Source organism: Petaurus breviceps, unplaced genomic scaffold (assembly GCF_028583685.1).
Source record: "Petaurus breviceps papuanus isolate PSGF00001 unplaced genomic scaffold, PetGlider_PUasm1.0 229, whole genome shotgun sequence".
Taxonomy (NCBI): Eukaryota; Metazoa; Chordata; class Mammalia; order Diprotodontia; family Petauridae; genus Petaurus; species Petaurus breviceps.
Window position 1 is genome coordinate 7,488,037 of NW_027185903.1, and position 26,989 is coordinate 7,515,025.

General features: G+C 35.5%; 1 protein-coding gene across 1 annotated transcript in view; it reads left to right on the top strand.

Annotated features, from left to right (window-relative positions):
• Positions 1-26,989, top strand: part of WDR70 (WD repeat domain 70) — a 359,998-nt gene that overhangs the window by 36,627 nt on the left and 296,382 nt on the right. The window contains exon 6 of the mRNA XM_069096170.1: positions 26,391-26,450. Coding sequence (XP_068952271.1) covers positions 26,391-26,450 — 60 coding nt within the window. The remainder of the gene's footprint in view (positions 1-26,390; positions 26,451-26,989) is intronic.

Sequence of the window (26,989 nt, forward strand, 5' to 3'; positions counted from 1 at the left end):
CTCTCCCTCTCCCTCTCCCTCTCCCTCTCTCCCTCCCTCCCACTCTTCCTTCTTTCCTCACACCAAGGACAGAGATTTTATTTAGGAAGGTCTGGGTTCTCCTTCTGGCATATAGTAGCATTGTAACCTTGTACAATTCACTTAACCTCTCAGTGCAATTCTTTAAGAACAAGTTATGGGCAAATTCTTTTTTTTTATTTTTTTTTTAATTTTTCAAATGCTTTATTAACTTCTGGTTTACATCTTTAATTTCCACCAGATTTTGAGTTACAAATTTTCTCCCCGTTTTTCTCCTACTCACCACCCCAAAATAGCAATCCCACAGGATATCCTCTCCTCCAATCTGCTCTCTCCCATATCTTCTCCCCTACCCCATTCGACTTTTCCAGTAGGGCATGGTGGATCTCTATGCCCCAGTGCCTGTATATCTTATTTCCCAATTACATGTAAAATAGTATTAATAATAGCATATATATATATGTATACACACATATATAATTTTAAACATTTGATTTTAAACCTTTAAATTCCAGATTCATTCCCTTCCTCCCTTGTCACCCACCCTTACTGGGAAGATAAGCATTTCAGTACAGGTTGTACATGTGTAGCTAATGCAAAACATTAACATAGTAAATGTATTGTAAAAGACTGACTATATTTCCCTCCCTCCTATCCCACCTCCCACTTGTTCTATTCTATACTTTGATCCCATCCCTTTTCAAAAGTGAGTGCTTCCAACTTCCTTCCCCCCAGCCTGCCCTCCCTTCCATCATCCCCCCTCTCATCCCCTTCCTTTCTACTCTCCTGTAGGGTGAGATACCCTATTTAGTGTGTATTTCATTCCCTCCCTAAGCCAAATTCAATGAGAATAATGTTGACCCATTCCCTTTTGCCTTCCTTTTCTCCCCCTCCATTGTAACCATTTTGCCTTGCTTCTTCTTTATGAGATAGTTTACCCCATTCTGTCTCTCTCCATCTCCTCTCATTATATTCCTCTCTCACCTCTTAATTTCCCCTTTTAAGTATCATCCCTTCCTCTTAAATTGGTCCTGTGCCCTCTATCTATGTATACCTGTACACATATATACACACATTCACATATGTATTCATATGCCCGTGTACCCTCCAATAAAGACATATATATATATATATATATATATATGTATATATATTTCTTTTCCCTTCAACTATTTGCATACTGAGAAAAGTTTCATCAGTTACAATTATCGTTTTTCCGTGTAGGAATGTTAATAGTTCAACTTTTACAAGTGACTTATGATTTCTTTTCCCTGTTTACCTTCTCAAGCTTCTCTTGCTTTTGTATCTGAATGTCAAATTTTCTATTCAACTCTGGTTTTTTCAGCAGTACTGGCCCCAGTGTCGGGATGACCTTGGATCAAATCCAGGCTCAGGCACTTAGCACCCACTCAGAAACACCTGGCTGTATAACCTTGAGCAAGTTACTTAACCCCAATTGCTTAGGGGCAGCCAGGTGGTGCAATGATTAAGAGCTACGCCCCTAGTGTCTGGATGACCTGGGGATCGAATCTGGGCTCAGATACTTAGCACCACACCCAGAAATAACTGGTCATGTAACCTTGAGCAAGTTACTTAACCCCAATTGCTTTAAAAAAAAAACAAAAAACAAAACAAAACAAAAAAAGAATGCTTGAAAGTCCTCTATTCCACTAAATGACCATATTTTTTCCTGAAACATGATACTCAATTTTGCTGGGTGGGAAGTTTCTTTTAAATAAATTTTTAATAATAATTAGTTATGTGTATATGTATACATAAACATATATATATATATATTTACATCATCAAAATTTTTCCCAGTAGAAAATCTCCTTTTTCCTACCTCCTAGAGAATCATTCTATATAACAAAACAATATTAAAAAAAAACCAGAAGAGAACAAAAATTTGCAAAACTGATTAATATATTGTAAAAATCTGATTATATTTAGTCTTTCACACCCTTGCAAAAGTGTGGGATAGAGTTATCTTCTCATGTCCTTTCTTTGGAGCCATGCTTATTCTTTGTAATTTCACATTTACTTTTGATTGTTTTGTAATTCTTTATGTTTACATTGTTATAGTCATTGTGTATATTGTTTTCTTGTCTCAGTTTACTTAATACTGTATCACATTGTTAAAGTCTTTCCATGCTTCTCTGTATTCATCACATCCATAATTTCTTCTTACAGTAATATTCTATTACATTAATGTACCACAATTTGTTTATTCATTCCTCAATTAAGCATCTATTTTGTGTCCAATTCTTTGCCATCACAAAAAAATGCACAAATACATTGTTGTATATAGGGACTTTATTTTCAATTACCTCCTTGGAGTACCCAGTATTGGACTCTCTGGATTGGAGGGCATGGAAGGGAGTTAAAAGGTGTAGAGTTAAATGGTGTAGACCTTTTAGTCACTTTATTTGCATAATAGTTAATTGAAAAGCCCAGGAAATTTCAAACCAGAAGTATCAAAAGGAGGGGAGGATAGCTGGAATCAGTTTGGAGTCAGTCAGTGCTTTTCCTAGAGTTAAGAACTGGTTGATAATGTAGAGAAAGACAGAAATAAAAGATCTCAGAACATCATAACCCCATTGAGAAAACTTTTGTCCAAGTACGTTAGAGAGCCTGAAGGACTCCATGCCCTTTGAACCAGAAGTCACTAATTAGCAATTTGCTCTCTATTATTTCCTTAAGATATGAGATTGGAACCATGGATGGATCCTTACATTTATTCATGTTGCTTTTCAAATTCATTTAAATTCCCAGTGTGTTTTCATTGAGAATTCCCTGATATGATGTTTTCCTTGCTAGGCCATAATTTTATTTATTTATTAACTAAATTATTTTTTTCCAAATGTAGTTCTACCTTCTTTCTATCCCTTCTCCCTCTTCTCCCCTCTCCCACTGAGAAAACAGGAAAAACAAAATCCCTATTATAAATATTCATAGTCAAAAAAAATTCCTATGTTGTCTTTGTGAAAAATAATTGTATTTCAGTCTGAACTCTGAGTCCATCAGTTCTTTACCAGGTAGCCAGTTTCATTGGTTGGTCATTGTGATGATTCAATTTTCTAATCTTTACAATTGATTGTTTTCTTTATAATATTGTTATTACTGTACAAATTGCTCCTTTAGATATACTCTCTTCATTCTTAATTCATATACATCTTCCTAAGTTTTTTTGAAACAATTCCCTTCATTATATTCATATACCATAATTTGTTTATTCATTTTCTATTTGATGGGCACCCCTTCAATTTCCAATTCTTTGCCATTACAAAAAGAGCTGCTATAAATAATTTTGTATATTTGGGTCCTCTTTCTCCTTCCTTGATCTCTTTGGGGATAGCTCAAGTAGCAGTATTCTTGTGTCAAAAAGTATACACAATTTAACAACTTTTAGGGCATAGTTCCAAAAGGCTTTCCAGAATGACTAGACCAGATCATTGCTCCATCAACAGTACATTAATGTACCTGTTTCATCAGGTACCAATCTAAGGGGTTGTGAGATAGAACATCAGAGTTGTTTAAATATCATTTCCTGAATTATTATTGAATTTTTTTTCATATTGTTCTTGATAGCTTGAATTTCTTCTTCTGAAAATTGTGTGTTCATATCCTTTGACCATTTATCACAGAGGTGGGAATTTGTGGCCTTGAGGCCACATGTTTTCTTCTAGGCTCTTGGTTGCAGCCTTTTGATTGAGTCCATGTTTTACAGAACAAATCTTTTTGTGAAGGGGATTTGTTCTGTGAAGTGGATTTGTTCTGTGAAGTTTGGTTTCAGTCAAAGGGCCACACTTGAGGACCTAGAGGGCCACATGTGGCCTTGAGGCTGTAGGTTCCCCACCCCTGATTTATCACATGGGGAATGTAAACCAAAGTTTTTAGAAGAAAAAGAGATGGACAAAAAGTCATTAAACACATTAGTAACGTGGTGTCTGGATGTGTTTTTCCTGGCAAATGGGAAGTCTCATCTGGAGAATGCATTTTTGGAATAAATTGTAAGAAGAAAACAACAAATATTATCAATATAAATAAAATTAAAGTAACTTATAATTTTAGGTATTTCTCTGTTAATTAGTTTGAGCGCTGAATAAACTAACCGATTGAGATGTCATGAAATGTTTGTTTTTAGCCTCATCTTGAGAAGCAGTCCTTTAGTTTAGATGCATAAGTAGTAAAGGGTTAGAAAAAGGGTTAGGAATAGTGTCGAATTACATTAATTAGATTTTACTTTTGATATATAAGGAAGTATTTTAAATTCTTTTTAACTGTATACATATGTATGTATGAGACATTTAAAATGATACTACTTTATGACTTACTAAGACACATAGATAATTATATATGTGAGTTGAGATTATGAGATTGGAATTCAGTTGTCTTGTCTCACCTCTGTCACTGGCTTATTGTGTAACCATGGAGGCATCCCTTTTCTGTATCATGTTTAGTAAATGGGGGAGATTACTTCTGGATGTTGTGATCAATTATGGAAGCCACCACTTCTTCTGTTTCTTGGGATTCTATGAACAGAGAATTCCGTGGCTTGGTAAAACATCTCAGGCAGTGATTCTTCAGATTGCTTCTAAATTTCACGAGTGGGTGGATTGTGGTGGAGGCAGTCCCAGAGCTTGTGGTATTGAAGATTTTAAATTAATTACCTTTATGATGAAGTAGAGATGAAACTCATTAAATCTGAGGCTGATCCTTATCTTAGAGCGAGAGCAGACTTTCAGATGAGGGAGGAAGTCTTGGAGTCTGAAGGTGAATTCATGTGTGCAAAAAGCACAAATAGGGGTTAGCTTCAATATTTAAAACCTAAAATGCTAAATACTTTTACTTTAAAAATCATTTACCATGGGTAGGGAGGCACCTCAGTATTTTTGAGATTTTTAAAATTAAATTGCTGATACTGCAAACAGACCAGTTTTTCTTTGGGGATATCATTTTGCCAGATGGAAGATAATGTTAATCCCTTGCAACTGTAGAATATTTCCAGGTGAGCATTTAGTGGCATTTAGGGATTATAGATATTTAATCTTGATAGTGAACAGATCCTAGAATGATTATTCCTTGGATTTCTTTTCCACATTTCTTAGTTGTTGGGTTTTTAAAAAAATCTCTGTTTATGTCTGTGCTACCATAACTTTTCAAGAATTTATGTTGATTTCAATATTCTGTGCAGTATATATAAATCATCTTTTATTTGTTGTCCTTATTTCAATAATGTGAGCATTTTTCTTTTATTTAATGTGATTAAAGACTTCTTGAAAAAATGTAGATTGTAGAGCATGCATGTTACTTATTTTGCTTGTTTGATTTCCTTTCATAAATTGTGAGAATTAGCTGCCTTTCTCCTGAGGAACAAAACGCTCATAAAAAAACTTACAACTTTTGAAGTGTGGCTAGTATATTAGAACGCACAGATTTCCACTGAATCTTCTTGTGTCCTTTTGATACCAGGTGTAAAATTGCTGTTCAGTGATTCTCCTATTTGCATCTTTATCAAAAAAGAGGTATAAAAATCTCTTGATTTCTCTAGGTTTTGTTGGGGGAAGATTTCAGAATTTAAATTTAAATTCAAATCTGATCTTATCTTATCCAGGTTCACCACAACAGCTCCTGGCCCTCTCTTTGCCATGTCACCTGCAACTCTAGTCTCTGTCACCTGTCAGAAGCCAGAGTCCTCTCTGGGGAACCTGGGCTCTGATTAGCTAACTTTTGCCTAATCCTGCTGACTCCAGCTCTGAGAACAGTAATGGAATCAACATTGCCATTTGTGGAAAGAGAATGTCAATCAGTTACCCTATGAGTCTCTCATCATCATCCCTCTGACTCCCTGGTCCAAAATACTCTTTCCTGACCACCGCTCCCTAACTGTCTTGGTTAATTGTGTTTGTATCCCTGGCCCTTACTTAGCATAGTACCTGACACATAGTCATAGTTCATTATTTAACTAATTCATGTTACATGGGATAAGGAACTGATTTTAGAAGTTTAAATTTAAAACAAAAAGCCAGCAAAATAGTTGTTACTGCATAGTGGAAACAGCATGGTGCTAGTCACATGAATTGGGTTCAGATCCTTCCTTTGACACCTAAGACTTCTCTGACATTGGAAGGGCCTCAGTCTACTCAGCTGTAAAATGAAGGGATGAAGCTAGACCAGAAGTCTGTAAGTAATATTTACAAACTTTGCAAAACTATTTCATTAGCTGTATTTCAACATAATTGGCTTTCTTTGGTATCCTTTGTATTTTATTTTATGCATTGAAAATATTATTCCTAGAAGGGGCCTGTAAGTTTTGTCAGATGGTCAAAGGGGTCCATGACACACACAAAAAGGTTAAGAACCTTGGACTGGTTGGTCCTTTCCAGCAATAAATCTATGTCTTATGATCCTGTGACCTTAATGCAGAAGGAGAGGTGTTTGCAGGAGTGGTTTACTCATTATTTTAAAGCGATCTCTTGGGAAACGAAGTGATAGAAAACGTCTGGCTTTTGAAAAAAGACAATTCTGAAAACCCTGGTAGCTATTGTCTCTTTACTCTCCTTTTTGAAAAACTTCAAGGTATTTGCCAGGAATCATACTTTTTCTCTGTTGAGAATCACTTAAAGAGTTTTACCACTTGTAACTGGTTGGTTTTCCATGCAGGTTTTTTAGCTATCAGTCCTGTATATGGAGTTTAGCAAGTTAGAGAAAAATGTAAAGAATGCCAAGGCCCAGCAGGCTGTGCATTTGTGGACTACAAAAGTGCATTCAAGTTAGTGGAAACAGCCAGTTGTATGCAACTCATTTCATAATAGTGAAGCAAATCCAGTAGTTGTAGTTTTTATGATTATTAATGATAAAACAGAATTTTTTAATGCCAGAAGATTACATGTGGTTGTTGAACATTTGGTTCCTTGTGGATTTGATTTGTTTTCCTCATAATGTGCTAATTTAGGGAGGGAACAGTTACTGCTCTTTGTTACTCTAGATCTAGAGTATCATTTTCCAAGTTCAGTGGTCTGTGAGATAGCTAGAGGAGTCTTTTTAAATATCCCCCATTTTCTCTAAGCCTAAAGTGGCCACTTTTTTTATATGAACCCTCTCTTGATCTTTCCAGATGCTAATGCTACCCCATCCCCAAATTATTTTGTATTCATATTTTATGAATCTGTATATATTTATATATGTACATTTTCTCTCACTCCTTGGGGTCAGGGACAGTTTTGTTTTTGTTTTTCTGTCCACATGGCTTGGCAATTCAGTGGGTATTTGTTAAGTGCTTTTTTTGACCACCTTGTTCTTGATTTACAGATATTACTTTGTTATGAACATTTTGTATTGTTGGTAGAGACAAAAGACTTAGTTAATGGCCATTTCTCATCTGTAGGGTGGTCTTACATAATACATATAAAAATAGATATAATATAAAGTGATACAAGAGTATCACAAAGTAATGTGATAATAGATTATATTTGTATTGTGCTTTATAATATATAATCAACTTTTTTCATTGTTTTTAATTTCTTTAAAAAAATTTCTTATTAATCTTCTTTCCCACCTCTTTAATATTATTACCACTTCCCAGGTATTCTCCACCCAAATAGAATTCTCCCTTGTAACCAAGAAATGTGGTGGAGAAAAATTTAAAACAGACAAACAAACCCAGATTGGTAATGTCTGACTGGTATATAACTTATATGCCAGAGTCCACCAACTCTCTCCTGGGGGCAGGGTAGGGTGTATTCTAAAGTCAAGATTGGTTATCTACATTGATGTGAGTTGTGGTGATTTCATTGTTGTTTTACTTATTCATGTAGATTTTTCTCTTGATTTTTTGCTTATTTTATCATCAGTTCATTTATTTTCATTATATGTTCTTCCCCAAATTCCTCTGAACTTTTCATTTTTGGTTGTCTCTTATGGTGCTATAATATTCCATTCAGTATTTTTTTACCTACTCTCCAATGAGTGGGTAACCATTTTGCTTTGGGCTTTTTGCAACCATGAAAAAATAGAAACTTCCCCTACTTTGCCTTTCTTGTGGTAATGCTTAGTAGTGGTATTAGTAGGTCAAAGGATACATAATGACTTTCTCAATATGAATCTGTGTTGTTTTTCACAGTGGTTAGGCCAGTTCACAGTTCTACCACCTTTGTCCTTCCACAGCCCCTTCTATATTTGCTATTTTTGTCTTTTGTTGTTCTTGCCAGTATGATTGGAGTGAGGTGGAACTTCGGAGTTGTCGTTATTGTTTCTTTTTTGGTTACATGTGACAGTTTGTAAGGTGAAGGCATGTGGAGAATAAAGGTTAATACCAAAGTTTAGAACTTAGGTGATTTGACAGAAGAAGGGTGGATTTTGGTATAAAAAGTGAATTTTTTTTTGGGGGGGGGGTGGTACTATGTGAATCTGATACGTGTATGACACTAGCTTGAAATGTCCAGTAAGCTGTTGGAGACATGTGACTGACATTTAGGAGAAGAACCAGTACTGGAGATATCTGTATCTATACTTACATCTATATTTGTCAACATCTGCATTTATACCTTGGGCCGGCTAAGTGGCAAGGTGCATAGAGTGCTGTACTGGGAGTCAGGAAGACTTGAATTCAGATACCCACTAGCTTTGTTTCCCTGTGCAAGTCACTTAACTACTAATTTCCTCAAAAATAAAATAAGGATAATAATAAGACCTACCTCGAAGGGCTATTGTGAGGATCAAATGAGATAATTATAAAGGGCTTAGTACAATGCCTGATGACGTAGTAAGTGCTATAAAAATGTTAGCTGTTATTAGTCTTATTAGGTAATTTTTTTTCTATGTTTATCTATAATCTGACCTTTTATATTTAGATTTTATAATCATTTGTGTGAGGAGTTGATCAAAATCTAATTTCTTTTATTCTGCTGTTCAGTTTTCCCAGTAATGAATTTTTATTCTGGTAGCCTGGGATCTTTTTGTTTATCTAATACTAGGCTACTATGGTTGTTTACTTTAGCATATTATTTATCAGAATTTAATGGTTTATGTGGATTTTTAAAATATCCTGTAACTTTGTTGAGGTTACTGTTTCAATTAACTTTTTAGTTGACTTGTTAGGGTTCTTTGAATATTCCATCATATTATCTACAAAAAGTGTTAATTTTGTTTTCTCTTTGCCCATATTTATTCTCTTGATTTTTCTTCCTGCTATTCCTGGCATTTCTACCATTATGTTAAAGAGTATCAATTATAATGGGTATTCTTCTTTTACCTTAATGGAAAAGCTTTTAATTTTTCTCTATTACATATAATTTTTTGATCTTAATTTTTAATCAGGGGGATCACCAAACTATAGCCTGAGGGCCAAATCTGGCCAGCTACCTGTTTTTACACAGCCAGTGAGTAAAGAATAAGATTTTTTTTGCATTTTTAATTGCAATTAAATTTTATTTAAAAATGTAAAATCTGTTTGTAGCTCCTAGGCCATATAAAATAGGCAGCAGGCAGGTTCTGGGCCCACTGGCTATAGTATGCCACTTCTTGTTTTAGATAGTTACATACTATATTTTTTAAAAGTCTCTTTATTCTTATTTTTTAATGTTGAAAATATTTTTCCAAGTTGACAACTTATATTATTATAAATGCATTTATTTTGTATGTGTGAAGCTTTTAAAATTTTATATTGCAAATTTTGCTTTTATTTAGACCTCTTAAAATAACCTTTATCCCTTGTTTGCTTATGAGTTCTTCACCTAACCATAGATGTACCTTCTTCTGTTTTCTAAAATTGTGATATTTCATATTTTTGCCATGCATCCATTTGGAACTCATTGTGATGTATGATATAGTGTTTGTCTAAACCTTATTTATTCATTCAGTCCTTCGTTCCTTTGTTTATTTTTGTCAAATTCTTTTACAGTTTTCCCAGCAGCTCTTTTAGAATAGGGATTCTTTCTTCCAGTAGAGTTTATCCTTGTGTTTAGCAAAAAAATGGATAGCCATAGTATTGTACTTGTATCCACTTAATTCTTAAAAAACAACAACAAAAAACCTTCCTTACATTGGGTAGATTTTTTGGAGGATCATGACATGTACAAGAAACACAAGGTATATTCAAGAAACACACAAAAAAAGCATGGATGGCTTGTGCTCTATAATGTTGGAAAAACTTCTGACTTCAGTGATATGATAGTTCCTGTGAAGTATTGGAGTAGAATCAGAGGTAGGGTAGAAGCTGGATTGATTTTTTTAAAAATAAAGCATAATTTCTTAAATTATTTTTTAATGTGTCTGTACTATCACTTTGTTTATAAGTATAATTCTTTGCCTTAAGGTATTATATTCTCCTTTCCCACCATTTATTGCTCCTTTCATTCTAGTTGGGCCCTCTTTATTTCGCTAACCTGGAGTTCTTGCCATTGTATTACTCTGTTCTTCTCTTTGCCTGCATCATTTGGACATCCTTGAGTGTGTTACCTTTCTTTTCTCCTCTCTGGCTATGGAGCCTAAATGCCACATGCCTAAAATGAAAGTAAATTTCCTACTGAGATAGACACAGCCTAGTCAAATAACATGAGAGACTATTTATAACTACTTATTCCATATATAGTCTTTATCTCCAAGATTCCCTTACATTACCATGAAATAATTTGTATGTTTTAGAATGATTAACTTTTGATTTTGTATTTTGGGTCATTGTGCAGGGAGAAAGGTTGTGAATCCCAGGAGTGGACAGTCTTTGGAGAAGAAATTTGCTATTTCCTCTGAGTGGTGGCTATGCCAAATTGGTTGACCAGAGAACCTTCTCTTTGTGGGCTGAATTTCATTATAGTCGGTCCTGGACCTTGTGTTTTAGCCTTTTAACCTTGTCTATCCCCACTACTTCCTTCAACCAGAGTTGGAATCAATTTTATTGCTTTTCTGTTTTGGCCTATAAGAGCACATAGTAAAGTGGTGTGATCTGCATTTCAATTTGATTTCAAGTAAGTGTTCTTAAACGTTTTTAGACTTAGCTTAAGAAAATCTGGTATTTTGTAGACATTAGTATTCCTTCCACTAATGCAGATCACAACTCTTCCACATCATTATGGTTTTATCATGAGTTTATTGTGAGTATATGATTTCATGAGCTCCTTGTGGACAAAAGAATTCATCAGCCATCAGGTGATTTAGCTTTCTGACCTTTGTTGGAATAGTTCTTAGATGATAATTCATTGCCAGGGTCATACTTGAAACTTTTTTAGCTTGGAAGGACCTGCCAGAATTTGCATTCCTTTGGTGTCATAGTCTTTCAGGACCTTGGCCTGCCTTCAGGCCCTGATGAAGCATCCCACATAGGATTTTTCATAGTATTAGCCAATGGTATCATAGCATTGGAAACTAGCGTTAATATAATAATAATAATAATAGAAATAAGCATAGCACTTTCAAGTTTGCAGAGTGCTTTATATAAATTATTTCATTTGAACTATATAGTCCTTTGTTTAGAAGAAAGCAATCAGAAATTAAAATTTCTAGGAAAGAATCAGTAATTTTGAGTTTGACAGATCTCAAATATGTCTAGTGAAAGTTAGGAAAAAAATTTTAGATGCTTTCTTGAAGTTGCTTAGCAATGTTATGTCAAGTTACTTAAAAATGTACTTCTTATAGCTCACAAGAGTATAAAGTGGTAATATTTTGAAGGTAATTTATAGCTTGCCTGGGAAAATTGCTAATCATAGTCCTAGTAGGATTGAAATCAGCTGTGTGATTAGGGTGGGAAATTATATTTCCTTCCTGTAGTAATTTAGAGTAACCATGGCCTTTAAAATCTTTTTGGATAATTTTTGAATAATTTATTTTTGAGGTCAAATGAAGCATGCAAGATAATTTAAAAATATTTTTTGAAATTTCAGATTAAGCATTTAAAAATATTTTTTTTGTTTTATTTTATTTTTTTAAAGCAATCGGGGTTAAGTAACTTGCTCAAGGTTACATGGCCAGTTATTTTGTGTGGGTGTTAAGTATCTGAGCCCAGAACCTATCCCAGGTCTCCTGACTCGGGGGCTGACGTTCTTACTCACTGCACCACCTGGCTGCCCCCAGAGTAAGCATTTTTTAATGATATAGCTTTCTAAACTTGTTAGTATATGTGAAAAAATAACTTAAAAAATTATATATATATATATATGTATGTATGTATGTGTGTGTATTTTTTTCTAAACTTTTGATTTTAAAACTTTAAATTCCAGATTCTTTCCCTTCCTCCCTCGTCATCCATCCTTACTGGGAAGATAGGCAATTCAATACAGGTTGTACACATGTAGCTACGCAAAACATTTCCATAGTGGATATATTGTGAAAGACTGACTATATTTCCTTCTATCCTATCCTGCTTCCTACTTGTTCTACTATTTTTTTTTAATTTTTCAAATGTTTTATTAACTTGTGATTTACATCATTCATTTCCACCAGATTTTGAGTTACAAATTTTCTCCCCGTTTTTCCCCTACCCATTGCCCCAAAATAGCAGTCCCACAGGATATCCCCTCCTCCAATCTGCTCTCTCCCATATTTTCTCCCATACCCCTTTTGACTTTTCCAGTAGGGCATGGTGGATCTCTATGCCCCAGTGCCTGTATATCTTATTTCTCAATTACATGTAAAATAGTATTAATAATAGTGTATATATATATGTATATATATATACATACACACACACACACATATATATTCAAACATTTGATTTTAAAACTTTGAATTCCAGATTCATTCTCTTCCTCCCTCGTCACCTACCCTTACTGGGAAGATGAACAGTTCAGTATAGGTTGTACATGTGTAGCTAATGCAAAACAATAACATAGTAGATATATTGAAAAAGACTGACTATATTTCCCTCCCTCCTATCCCACCTCCCACTTGTTCTGTTCTTTACTTTGACCCTGTCCCTTTTCAAAAGTGTGTGCTTCTAACTTCCCTCCCCCACCTCCAACATGCCCTCCCCTCCATCATTCCGCCTCTCATCCCTTTTCCCCCCTATTCTCCTGTAGGGTGAGGTACCCTATTTAGTGTGTATGTCACTCCCTCCCTAAGCCAAATTTGATGAGAGTAAGTTTGTCCTATTCCCTTTTGCCTTCCTGTTCTTCCCCTCCATTGTAATAGTTTTCCCTTTACATCTTCTATATGAGATAATTTACTCCATTCTGTCTCTCTCCATCTGCCCTCATTATATTCCTCTCTCACCTCTCAATTTCACCTTTTAAATATCATCCCTTCCTATTCAATTGGTCCTGTGTCCTCTGTCTATGTATATCTGTACACATATATATACACATATTCACATATGTATTCATACACCCATATACCCTCCTATATAGACATATATATGTATGTATACTTATGTATATACATTTCTATTCCCTTCAACTATTCTCATACTGAGAAAAGTTTCATAAGGTACAATTATCATTTTTCCATGTAGGAATGTAAATAGTTCAACTTTGATAAGTTCCTTATGATTTCTTTCTCCTGTTTACCTTCTCTTGCTTCTTGTATCTGAATGTCAGATTTTCTATTCAACTCTGTTTTTTTCATCAAAAATGCTTGAAGGTCCTCTATTTCATTGAATGACCATATTTTCCCCTGAAACATGATACTCAGTTTTGCTGGATAGGTGATTCTTGGTTTTAATCCCAGCTCCTTTGCCCTCTGGAATATCATATTCCAAGCCCTTCGATCCCTCAGTGTAGAAGCTGCCAGATCCTGTATTATCCTGGTTGTGTTTCCACAATATTCAAATCGTTTCTTCTTGGCTGCTTGTAATATTCACTTCTCCTTGATCTGGGAACTCTGGAGCCTGGCTATAATATTCCTAGGAGTTTTCTTTTTGGGATCTTTTTCAGGAGGTAATTGGTGGATTCTTTCAACCTCTATTTTGCCCTCTGGTTCTAAAACATCAGGGCAGTTTTCCTTGAGAATTTCTTGAAGGATTATTTCTAGGTTCTTTTTTTGATTATGGCTTTCAGGTAGTCTAGTAATTTTTAAATTATCTCTCCTGGATCTATTTTCCAGGTCAGTGGTTTTTCCAGTGAGATATTTCACATTGCCTTCCATTTTTTTCATTTGTTTGTATCTGTTTAATAGTATCTTGATTTCTCATAAAGTCACTAGCTTCCATTTGCTCCAATTTAATTCTGAAGGAATGATTCTCTTCAGTGAGCTTTTGAGATTCTTTTTCCATCTGACAGATTTTGGTTTTTAAGGCATTCTTCTCCTCATTGACTTTTTGAGCCTCTTTTGCCATTTGAGTTAGTCTGTTTTTTAAGGTGTTATTTTCTTCAGTCAGGTTGTTGACTCTCTTTTCATGATATTCTTGCATCATTCTCATTTCTCTTCCCAATTTTTCTTCCACTTCTCTGATTTGGTTTTCAAAATCCTTCTCAAGCTCCTGTATGGCTGGTAACCAGTTAATATTTTTCTTGGAAGCTTTTGGTGCAGGAGTTCTGACTTCATTGTCTTCCCCCCATTCCATGCTTTTGATCCTTTTTGTTCCCAAAAAAGGAATCCAAAGTTGGATTGCTGTGCTTGCTTTGCTTCCTTTTCTTGCTCATGTTGCCACTCAATTACTTGACTTTTGAGCTTTTTTGCCACAGTAGAACTCTGCTTCCAGGTAGGAGAGCTTTGTAAAATCACTGGGGTTTTCATAGTTGCTTTAGCTATTAGTTGGGTGCCCTCTCTGAAGCCTCCACATGTTCTGGCTCACTGGTCACACACCCCAGGACCTCTACTCTAGACAGCAATCTAGATCCAAGCAGGTTAAAGCAAGAATGATTACCCCTCAGAATGGTCACTTGGTTCCCCTAAAATTTCCAGGCCAAGAGCTTTGAAACAGCTACGTGGCTGTGGCTGTGGCCGCGGTGCCCCAGCAGCTTCTCCCTCTGGGGACAGAGGCTGGACTGCACTCCCGGACTCCCTGTTCCCAAAGTCTTCACTGCCCTCTCACTTTGTCTTTGGCATCTATAGGTTGATAATTCTGGAAACCATCACTGCTACTCATGATCCACTCTCCCAGAGTCCCTCCAGCCAGGGCTGGTCAGGGTGCCCTGAAGCTCACGTGAGGCTGGGCTCTGCTCCCAGCTGGCTGCAATGAACCCTTCCTGTCTGCCTTCTCGGCTGTCTTCAGTGGGAGATTTGTTTCTCTCTGTCACTTTGTGGATTCTGTAGCCCTAAAGTTTGTTTAGAGTCATTTTTTATAGTTATTTGAAGTGGTTATGGGAGGAGCACACAGAGTTTTCCTGTTTCTATGCCGCCATCTTGGCTCTGCCCCGCTACGTAACTTTTTAAATGAATATTTGAGAATAGAATGAATAGAACTTTAAATTCTAGTTTGCAAATGCTTAGGGTCATCAGCTTAAAGAAGTGCAATTATTTAGTTTTCTTTAAAGGCAAGGATTGTGAGTTGAACTTTGTATCTTCCATAGAGCCCTGTATCATGCCCACAGAAGCCATTTAATAAGTATTTGAATGAATTTCTTTTTTGCATGCAGTGATTTTTATTGAGAATTGGAGAAAACAATTTTCTTGTTTGGTTTTAAGTTGAGGAGATCTTTCAACTAGAAGTTTACATGGATATGAAATCATCTAAGTCTTTTGGCTTCAGATCTTGGTGCCTTATTTGATTTATTTCCTCTCCTTTCATATCTTAGCTAGTCAGTTACCAAATCTTAGCTATTTTTCATTTGTGAAGTGTTTCTCATCTGTCCCCTCTCCATTCACATAAAATCATATCGACAAAACTTTATTGAACACATACTGTGCTCAGCAAAGATCCTCTATTCACCAGGGCCTGTATTCCCTGGTCTGATATATAGTTCAAGCCCTGTAGCCTCCTGATTGTCCTCCTTTGACATTAAGTTCTGCCTCTTCCTCTATCCTGAATACTGCTTGTCAACCATTCCTGCTGAGTACTGTTACTACTGATTTTCTCCTCAGCATTGAAATGTTCAGTGGCTCTTTATTTTCCAATATATTCGAGAACTACTTTGTAAGGATTTCAAGGTCCTCCTAAATCTATTTTTGATCTAACATTTTTTCCTACAACTATTCAACATATTTCTTTTCTCTTTTCAAGACTGACTAAACAGAAGGATCTCATTTGAATAAATAAATGAATGAAAAAGCATTTATTAAGTTTTATTATGTGCAAAGCACTCTGCTGAGTGCTGGGGATGCAAACAGAAAATCTAGACAGTTCCTGCTGTATGGCACAGTCGCCAGAGCCTAGGCCTAGAGTCAGAATGATCTGAGTTCAAATCCAGCCTCAGAAACTTACTAGGTGGGTAAGACCCTGCCCCGGGCAAAGCACTTATATTTCTATTTGCCTTGGTTTTCTTATATGTAAAAAAGCAAAAACAAACACAAGCAAACAAACAAAACAATAGTACCTATCTCTTTGGGTTGTTGTGGGGATGAATTAAAGTAATATTTGTAAAAGAATTTAACACAGTGCCTGTCATTTAGTAGATGGCTAATAAATGCTTGTCTCTCTCCTCCCCTTCCCCCATGAGCACTTAAAATTGACATTTATTTCAGACTGTAATAGTGACATGTGCTTATCCAAGGATACTTTTCTAATTAATAATATATTATTATTATATACTATATATAATAATATACCTTTTAATAAATGCTTGCTGAATCTCCTGGGGATGATGACAATTCGGCCTACTTACCAGGAAAGTGATAGTGTGTTATAAGAGATTAAATTACTTGTCTGCCAGGTTCTGAAGAACTGTAGGACCACCTTGAGTTCCACAATGTTCTGGCCCCTTTTTTCACTAGTCATACTGTCTGTGCTGACATAAAAAAATTTTTTTTTACCCTCCATAAGAGAAGTATTTCTCTATTTCCTAGAGAGACTTTGGTAGGCTAGCTTAGATGGCATGGCATGATGCTTAGATTTTATAAGACAATGAGTGATGGGATTTGGACTCAGCCAAAAAATAAGTGAGATTTATTTCAGAGTCAGAGCCCTTCTTTGTACTAATCAATCCCTCTTTATACTAACCACCAGTCAAAAGTCTGGGGATTTACACCTACTTGTCTGATGGACTGTTTTATTGGATAAAAACACTAGGCTGAAGAAAAAGGCAAATTTTGGTATTGAAGTTCAGCCAAGTTACTTTTATTCAAATGTTTATCCCCTAAGATTTATAAAGCACTGAGCACAGAGTTTGGTACGTAGTAGGCACTTAACATATCCTTCCTTTTTTCTCCCTCTTTTTCTTCCATCCTTTCCTTTCTTCTTTCCCTCCTTCCTCCCTCTTTCTCTTCCTTTTTCAGTCCTTCCCTCCCTCCCTTCTTTCCTTCCTTCTTTCCCTCTCAAGGTCTAATGGCAAAGCAGATGATAATACGTCCTTTTAGAATGCTATTTCCATTAGTAAAACTTCTAGACCTTCTGTTTCATTTGTTAAATCTCTTCATTTATTCCATGTATTCATGTAGTCCTTGTGGAAAATAGCCTTTTTTCCTTTGAGTGTCTGTTTGCTGTTATTTTTGGTTAGATTTTTGAAATATCTGTAGATTTATGTTAGATTTATATGAGTCACTTTTTTCTTCATTTTCTTCTAACTTTGCAGCTTTGGTTCTAAAACCGGGACTTGGTGCTAAGACTAGGCTCCCTGGTAGGAGAGTGGGCTTTGCTTGATCTTTGAAAATAATTTCTGACGTTTTATTTTAACTTTTTCCTTTTTTTTTTTTTGCTTTTTGGAGGGTAATTGGGGTTAAGTAACTTGCCCAAGGTCACATGGCTAGGTTTTGTGTTAAGTGTCCAAGGCTGGATTTGAACTCAGGTCCTCCTGACTCCAGGGCCAGTGCTCTATTCACGGCACCACCTAGCTGCCCCTGACGTTTTATTTTAAAGTGTGCATTCCCTATCTCCCACCTCCTTCTACCCCCCCCCCCCACCTCCCTTTTTACAGTTGTTTATATTCAACAGAACAATTTCTCACATTGGCTATGTCCAAAAAAAGCAGCATGTTCTATTATAAGTCCTTTGGAACTGTGGTTTTTCATTGTATTGATAAGAGTTCCTAAGTCTTCCAGAGTTTTTTATATTTATGATATTGTTGTTATCATAGAGATTTTTCTCCAGGTCCTGCTCACCCTACTCTATTATCAGCTGATACAAGTCTTTCTGGTTTTTCTCAAGTCATTCTCTTCATCATTCTTGTACAAGAATAGTATTCCATTCTATTCATATACCATAACTTGTTTAGCCATTCCCCAATTGATGGGCACTGGCCTCAGCTTCCAATTCTTTGCCACCACAAAAAAAGAGCTGATATAAATCTTTTTTTGTATATGTGTTCTTTTCCTTTTTCTCTAATCTGTTTGGGATAAAAACCTAGAAGTGGTATTGCTGTGTCAAAGGGTATGCTCAGTTTTATAACTTTTTGGACATTGTCCAGCCATTCTGGAATGTGAACTATTTCAAAGTTATACCAACAATGCACTAATATATTTGTTTTCCCATAACCCTTCCAACATTTGTCTACTTTGCCAGTCTGATGGAATGTGAGGACATACTTCAGAGTTGTTTTAATTTGCATTTGTCTATTTATTAGTGAGTTTCTTTTTCTGAAAACTACCTGTTCACAACCTTTGACCATTTACCAATTGGGGAATGGCTCTTACTCTTATAAATTTTAATTACTTCTTTATATATGTTACATATGAGACCTTTATCAGAAAAACTTGCAGCAAAGATATTTCCCCAACTTTTTGCTTCTCTTCTGATTAGCTGAATTAATTTTGTGTGTGCACACAAGATATATACAGAGCAGGTAGAAAGTCACCTGAGAGGGGAAGGTATTTGCAGCTGGGGTAGTGGGATGACTGGAAGAGACCTGCACAAGGTGAGATTTGAGCTGAGTCTTGAAGGATGCCAGGAAACTATGGAGAAGTGAGGGTGCACAGTGTACTAGTCATGCAGGACAAGCAGTGCAAAGGCATGACTGTGGGAAGTGACTTGTCATGTTTGAGAAACTGTAGGGTTTCTGTTAGTTAGGTTAGCTGTAGCATGTAGAGCAAGAGGAAGGATGTAAAGTGTGAGCATCCTGGAAAGGTTGGAAGGGTTCAGGCTATAAAAACCTTTAAATGCCGAAAAGAGGAGTTTGTATTTGATTCTGGTGTTTCTAGAGAGCCCCTGGAACTCATTGAGCAGAGGGTTGACATGTTAGTCTTGCACAGGAAAATGACCTTGGTAGCAGAGTGGAGAATGGATTCAATGGGGGGAGACTTGAGACAGGGTGACTAATTATTGCAGTAGTCCAGGTGAGCAGTGATGAGGTCCTAAAATTGGGTTCTGGCTGTATGAATGGAGAGAACAGGCTATATACAGGAAATATTATGAAGGTAGAAATTACAAAATTTGACAGTAAAGTAGATGTGTGCGTCAAATTGGAATGAGGAGCTGAAGATAATGAAGTTGCATGTTTGGTTTGCTGGGAGGATGGTGGTACCCTTGATAGTCATTGGGAAGCTTGAAGGAGGAGAAGGTTTTTGGGAAAAGATAATAAGTTCTATTTAGACATGCTGAGTTTAAGATATTTATGGGATATCCAGTTTGAAGTATTCATTAGACAGTTGGAGATATGAGACTGGAAATCAAGACTGAGAGGTTAGGGCTGGACAAATAAATCTGAGAATAATCTGCATACATATAATAATTGAACCCACGTGTGTTCCTTATATCACAAAGTAAGTTATTGTGTAGAAGGAAAACAAAGGGGCCCAAGGGCAGTGTATTGACTGATATCTAATGGTTAGTGGGCATGAGAACTAGCAAAGGAGACTGAGGAGTAACCAGATGGATTGAGGAGAACCAGGTGAGAGGAGTATCACAGAAACTTGGAGAGTAAAGGATATCCACATCAAGAATATATGGTTAGCAGTGACAAATGCTACTGATGATATTCTGTGCACATATGAGCATATTAATTTTTTAGGTTCAGGATATTTTAGTACATTTTACAATTTAAGAAGTTTATTGAATTACCAAAATATAACAAATTACACTGATTTTCACAAATATTTGGTTGCCACATACATACTCTGCCAAAATATGCTTTTAGAGTTGCTTCACTTTTGAGTTAGCTAAATACTAGGAGAACTTTCAAAACAATACAAAGTTCTTTATCAGCATTCACATTTCCATGCTTATTGCAGAAAATCATTATTATAATTAAGTTGCATCAATAAATTCAGTAGATTTTATTCATTTTATTCTATTATGTATTATATGTGCAATTTGGTATTCTGAGACATTTTCACGTTTTCAAAGCTCTGCTGAGAAAGAGGAGGATGTGTTTCTGCCAATAACTTCACAAAGAATCTTTTCAATTCAAGCTTTTTTTCGTTTGTTTTTAGAATGTGTTGATGTTTGTAACTAATGCAAAATTTGTTTTGTGCCTGGTTTTTTGGAATAATGACCTGAGAAGAGAAAAATATTTGACAAAGAAACACTTTAAATATAAAAGCCTCTTCTAATTTTTTTTCCTTCTTCCAATTCTTTCCAAACATTGTGCTGTTGGTTTTTTTTAAACAGAATGGACCATTTTAAAAGAAAAATGATCTTAGTACTACAGTCAGCTTTATAAGTGAAGGCATTAACATTTTCAGATATGCTGTGTCTTAGTTAATATGATAGAAACAAATATTTAATTTATTTATGAGAGTATCTCTGTCTCTGTGATTATGCAGTTCTGAAGTACTCTTATTAAATCGTTTCTGTGGTTTACAGTTTTTAGAATTACCCAAATAACACATAGTAATATTTAATATATTTGTTAAGCCTCCTATTCTGATCTTTTTCTGTAAATTAGGAGTACTTGTTGAAGCACTAATGTTACTGCACTGGTAGAATTCCCCAAATGCTCAGTGTTCCTATTTGAGTATCTTTTCAGTGTTGCATTTTTTTTTAAGGCACTTGGGGTTAAGTAACTTCCCCAAGGTTACACGGCCAGTTTTTTGTGTGGATGTTAAGTATCTGAGGCCGGAACCGATCCCGGGTTCTCCTGACTCTGGGGCCGGTGCTCTTACTCACTGTGCCACCTAGCCTCCCCTTGCATTTGTTTTTATTACAGAATTACCCGAGATTATTTTTACTGGATTACTTAGCAATAAAATAATTTATTCACTAAGAAATATCTGACTGTCAGTCATTTTCTTTTTAAAGAAGATGGTCTCCATGATGTTTGTTTTGAAGATTTACAAAAGTTTTTGGTGATTTGTTTGTATATTTAGTTGCATGAAAACATTTCTTTTTTTTTTTTTTGGAGGGGGGAAGGTATGGCAATTGGGGTTAAGCGATTTGCCCAAGGTTATATGGCTAGTTATTTTGTGTGGGTGTTAAGTGTCTGAGGCCAGAACTGAACTTGGGCCCTCCTGACTGTGGGGCCGGCGCTTTACTCACTGTGCCACCTAGCCTCCCCAACAAATTTCTTAATGTATATTCCAAAGAGAAAATAATACTTCCTGAAAATTGGCCTGTTGAGAAAAAGGAGATCTCTGTGTTATTTAGCATTTGTCAGAGTGAAGTTAAAGGGAAATAGATTTATATTAAATAAGACACTTCCTCGTGTAATAACAAAACAGTGTGTATTCTCTTCTTATGGTGACATAATTAGTGGAACCCTTCTGTTCATGTAGTTGGACTGGCTGAGTGAACAAAGTGAGGTAGATAGAAGGTAGGTATGGTGGCTCTGCCTCGTACTTTATAGTGATAACAGAACTTACCTTTGTTTCTTTCCATTTCTGCTGCCACCCTTCTCTAATTTACATTCTTATCACATGAGACATAGATTAATCATAATAATTTCCTACTGACTTATCTCTCTGGTTCCCATCTCCCCTCTCTTGACAGATTAACACAGGTTTCTTTATTGTTTCTCTGCTCAGAATTATGTTATAGCCTCCTAGCCTATATAGTCTAAGCTCCTCATTCTGATATTCAAGACTTTTCATAATCTAGTCCCTCACCTCTAGTTATCTAATCATGTTTTATACTACTTTTAAATATAAATTTTGTCTTACAGACAGGGAATTTCTCCTTTTGCTTTGTGGTTAGAATATAGTGCTAAATGGACCAGTCTTTCATGTTTGATCACAAAAAGGACTGTATTTACTGTCTTCATTATATAAAAGACCCTCATCTCAGCCAACTTCTAACACTGAGCTTCTTAATCTGGGATCTGTGATACCAAAGATTTCAGGGAATCTGTGAACTTGAATGGGAAAAAAAGTTTATACTTATTTGCATTTACCTCTAATTGAAATTTCATTGTACATATATAAACACAGATCAGTGAACATTATAACGAGGAGTTAACAGGCTTCCAATACTGTTGGGGGGTTTGCTTGGGGGTGTTTTGTGATAAGGAAAGCATTAGGGACCCCTGATCTAAAAGATTTATTATTAATGAGAGTATGTGACTAAATCAACATAAAATCTTCCCAAGTGCCTGAAAACCAATGCATATTGCATCTAAGAGCTTTTTAAAGGTAAAAGAGAGCAATTCATCATTAAAGAATAAAATTTAATATTTTTAAGATTGTTTGGCATAAAAGGTAGTAGGCATATGATGATTCTTTTTTTTTTTTTTTTTAAAGCAATCGGGGTTAGGTAACTTGCTCAAGGTTACACAGCCAGTTATTTATTTCTGGGTGTGGTGCTGAGTATCTGAGCCCGGATTTGATCCAGGTCATCCCGACACTGGAGCCGGTGCTCTTACTCGCTGAGCCACCTGGCTGCCCCTGCAGATGATGATTCTTAAAGCTTTATGCTTCAAATAATTGTAGTATTAGTACAATTTTATTCTTCCAAGACTACATAGTTGTTATAGAAGTTAATCAAATGTATTACCTCTTATTGTGTTAACTTTGTGTTGAGCAAACCATAATGCAACATGTAATGAGTAAGATTTGAAATTATAAGGTCATCCATCCTTCTGATGCTGAATTACCAGCTCTTGATTGCAGTAATCAGTCTAGCCTCATCTTGAACCTGTGGTCTTTCCAGATGCCACAGTTACTACTAGAGAGGAGGGTGTTCAGGTGACTGCTTTAGACCAGGGCCAGTTTCAGAGACAACAGGGGTTCTATTTTAATCTGTGGTGGATGTGGATTAATTTCATTGTATTTGGTTGAGAGTTTTTGACTCAAGTATTGTCTATTTCCCATAACCCTCATGGGGCTGTGTTTACCAAGTTTACTCTCTAGTAGACCTTCTCAACCTGTTCCACTCTATTACCGTTTGTCCCACCAGGACTAGATCAGCATTAAACCTTTCAGGGAGGGGAAGCAGACCCTTTCATTCTTTTTAGGCTTCTGGTTGGTATGAGCTCTCTTCTAGACATTTCTTGGCAGGATTCTTACTGCAAACCCTTTCTGTCACAGTGCATGTTTACTTTACTGTTTCTTTAACTTTCGACCTTTACCCCAGAAAACAAGTTTCTTATTTTTAAATTTGAATTCTTGCAAAGATTGAAATCAGATGGAATCTTTCACAGGATTCAAGATATGGTAAGCTTTATTTGTTTTTGTTGGGGGCAGAGAAAAGAGCCCGAGAAATGATCGTTTGTTGACATTGGAAGCCAACAGATGATTTTTTTTCTCACTTTAAAGTTTCATTACTTGTTATGGATTCTGGTAATAAAAAGAATCGTTGAAGTCTTGTGCTTTATGATGTCCCTGCGCCAGCCAATCTTAAAAATATTTGAATGCTTCCACAAATTTCACACCAAGTCATATTTCAAAAAGTCCTGAGTTTTGCAAAAAGAATAGTCAACACCAGCTGTATTGCTACTATTTTAGATGATTTAGTTATGCCAGTTATGTGTGCTTTTTGTGAGTTATGCCTTACATATTTTCACTAAAACTTTGATTTTAAACATAAACATTTAAACATTTAACCCCTTTCTAACAAATACTAAACTGATCTGTGTTCTCAGATTTTTTTATTCTTTAAAATGTTGAATTGAATATTTAATACATAATTGAATTGAATATTAAATACATAAGCATATATTTAAGTATATATATTTATATATATATACATATGCACACATATACATGTTCTTTATTTAAATGAATATTCTTCAGTCTGACTTTGTGGTGGCAAGGTTTTATATTATTTGTGGAGTTTTGAAAGAACTCCATAGAAGAAGACAAAAATGTAATAGGCTGTTCTAAGTGTATCTTTTACATATTATAAAAGTAAACTTCCTTACTTTTATTCCTACTGATTAAATGGAGTGGATGTTCCAGATAATTTAGAGTAGAGGATTTTTATTTGACTTATGAAAATATGCTTGACCTTGAAGTTGAATATAGTTGCCTCTAGTATGGCTTTCTTGATTCCAACAAAACAGTTAAACCACATGGTAAATATAAACATTTCTCCTGGAAAAAAAGTCTGGTTTTTCATCTTCCCATTCTGTTCTGTTCTTATTGTTGAAGTCCTTTATATCTTCTCAGGCCTATGTTAGAAATGGACTGAAGTAGTTTTTACATAGTAAATGTGGAGCAGTCTTTTCTCTCAAGACTTGGTGCTTCCTATCTTTTTTTTATTTTTATTTTTTTGGAGGGGGAAGGCAGGGCAAATGGGGTTAAGTCACTTGCCCAATGTCACAGGGCTAGTAAGTGTTAAGTGTCTGAGGTCAGATTTGAACTTAGGTCCTTCTGACTCCAGGACTGGTGCTCTATTCACTGTGCCATCTAGCCGGCCCTTCCTTTCTGTAGGTAAGGAGGTAGTTGTTTTTATTTCCTATTGCACTAGAACCTTTAAAGATTCATGCTATCGGTAAAGCAAAGCTAAAACTAATGCAGTATATTGTTACTTAAGTTCAATTGTAACGGAGACTAAAGCCCATCCTCCCACTTTTAACTATAGGCAGTGAAATAATAAGTGATCTCCTTTTATATGCCTAGAGACCTTGTAAGATCAGTCCACAAAGAATCTTCACCTAGTTGATCATACAGTCTGGTTCACTGAGGGGTGATGCTTCTGTGCCCCAGCTCATGAGGCACATGGATATTTATAGTGCAGCGGAGTTGTTTAGAAACAAAAGACAGCTGTATGTGTTGAATTGAATTTGTTGCATCCTCATTGTATAGTTAAGGAAAGTCAGGCTTAAGAAAGGCCAGTAGTAATAGTTAAGCCAGGAGTCTAATAACTCCTGCCCTTGTTCTACTATGTCAGTCTTCCTCCACTGTTATTTCGGTCTCTATATGTTAGCAGTTCATATTGGAAAAATTACTAATTTAAAATGATTAATGCTGATTTTCCTGTTCATTTTTTTGTGGCTATGTTAGCCACTTTGTGCAGCTATGGCACCAAATTTGATTCTGCCTGGGATAAAACCAATCTAGAAAATGTGCTGTGTGTTGTGCTTGTCTTTTATATTTTGCATTTCTTTAATTTTTTAAATTGAGATTTATTTTCTTCTTCTTTGTTATTCACTGGCAAGAGCCTGATTATTTTTTCTTTATATAACATGTAATAAGAGATCATTGATTCATTTTTTCTTTGGAAATTATTCCTTAAAGTCATTTCTCCTTTATTCTATGTATGAAACTACTTTCTTTTTTCATAGTATTATCAAATCACAATGTTTTTATGTATAAAAAAGTAATTCTCAATTTTTTTTCCTCTCATAAAAATAGGAAAAAGAGTTTATTAGATTTTAGATTGAATGACTTAGATTAATTTTAAGGAGAAAGTTCTCCACAAATAATGGCTTGTTGAAGGGGATTATATGTTTAGAGAATAAAAAAAAAAGTATTGGGGCGGCCAGGTGGCTCAGCGAGTAAGAGCACCGGCTCCAGTGTTGGGATGACCTGGAGTTTGAATCCCGGGCTCAGACACTCAGCACCCACCCAGAAATAACTGGCTGTGTAACCTTGAGCAAGTTACTTAACCCCAATTGCTTAGGGGCAGCCAGGTGGCTCAGCGTGTAAGAGCACCGGCTCCAGTGTCGGGATGACCTGGGGATTAAATCCTGGTCCCAGACACTCAGCACCCACCCAGAAACACCTGGCTGTGTAACCTTGAGCAAGTTACTTAAACCCAATTGCTTAAAAAAATTAAAAAAAAAAGTATTGTACATTCTTATCTGCCTGGGGTAATAAAATATAGTTCTGCCACTGGATAGGGGAGATCAGTCTCACAAATTTCTTTTATTTCCAAATCTGTTAAGGTATTGAAAAAAATTCTTTGGGATTGAAGTTTTTGTTTCATTATTTTGTATTTTATACTAATTGTTTTTAATAACATGCTTGGTTTGAAAGAAATTATATCTTGTTTTGTTACTAGTCTTCAAATTCACTCATAGGATATAATTTTCTCATTTCAGGACCCTGTCAAAAAAATTCCTGATTCTCATGAAATCACTCTACAGCATGGCAGTAAAACAGTAAGTGTTATACGGATGGGACTTTTCTTTCAAAGGTGAAAATATGATAAAGCAATTTTAAAATTAGTAAAGACAAGTTGTGTGATTGATGTTGCAAGGATGATAAATGTTAAAAGGAGTTGACACGTTTGTTTTTATTACATGTGATTTCTGTCTTTGCTGTGAAACAGTGCTTGCTTATTATTTAGAAATAGTAACACTTGCTGTTGTTATTGCTGTTGTTGACTTTAAAGCCTAGTTTGTGTTCAACAACTTGAAGCACCAAGACTGGAAACTAAAAAATATATTTATTTTTAATGGGGAAATATTCTGATATTCTTGACTTCTAGCTAATATTAAAAGATAAATGATTTCATACTTTTGTAGAATTAATGTTTAAGATGAAGAATATTAGTTCGGTCACTCAGGACACTATACATTTGAGATCTATATTTTTAGGTATTTTGGTAATTTATTAACATCATATTTCTTATAGTTATGTGATACTAATTAAAAATTTGTGATTAACTATTTCATTGTAGAATTTAAATAATATAATA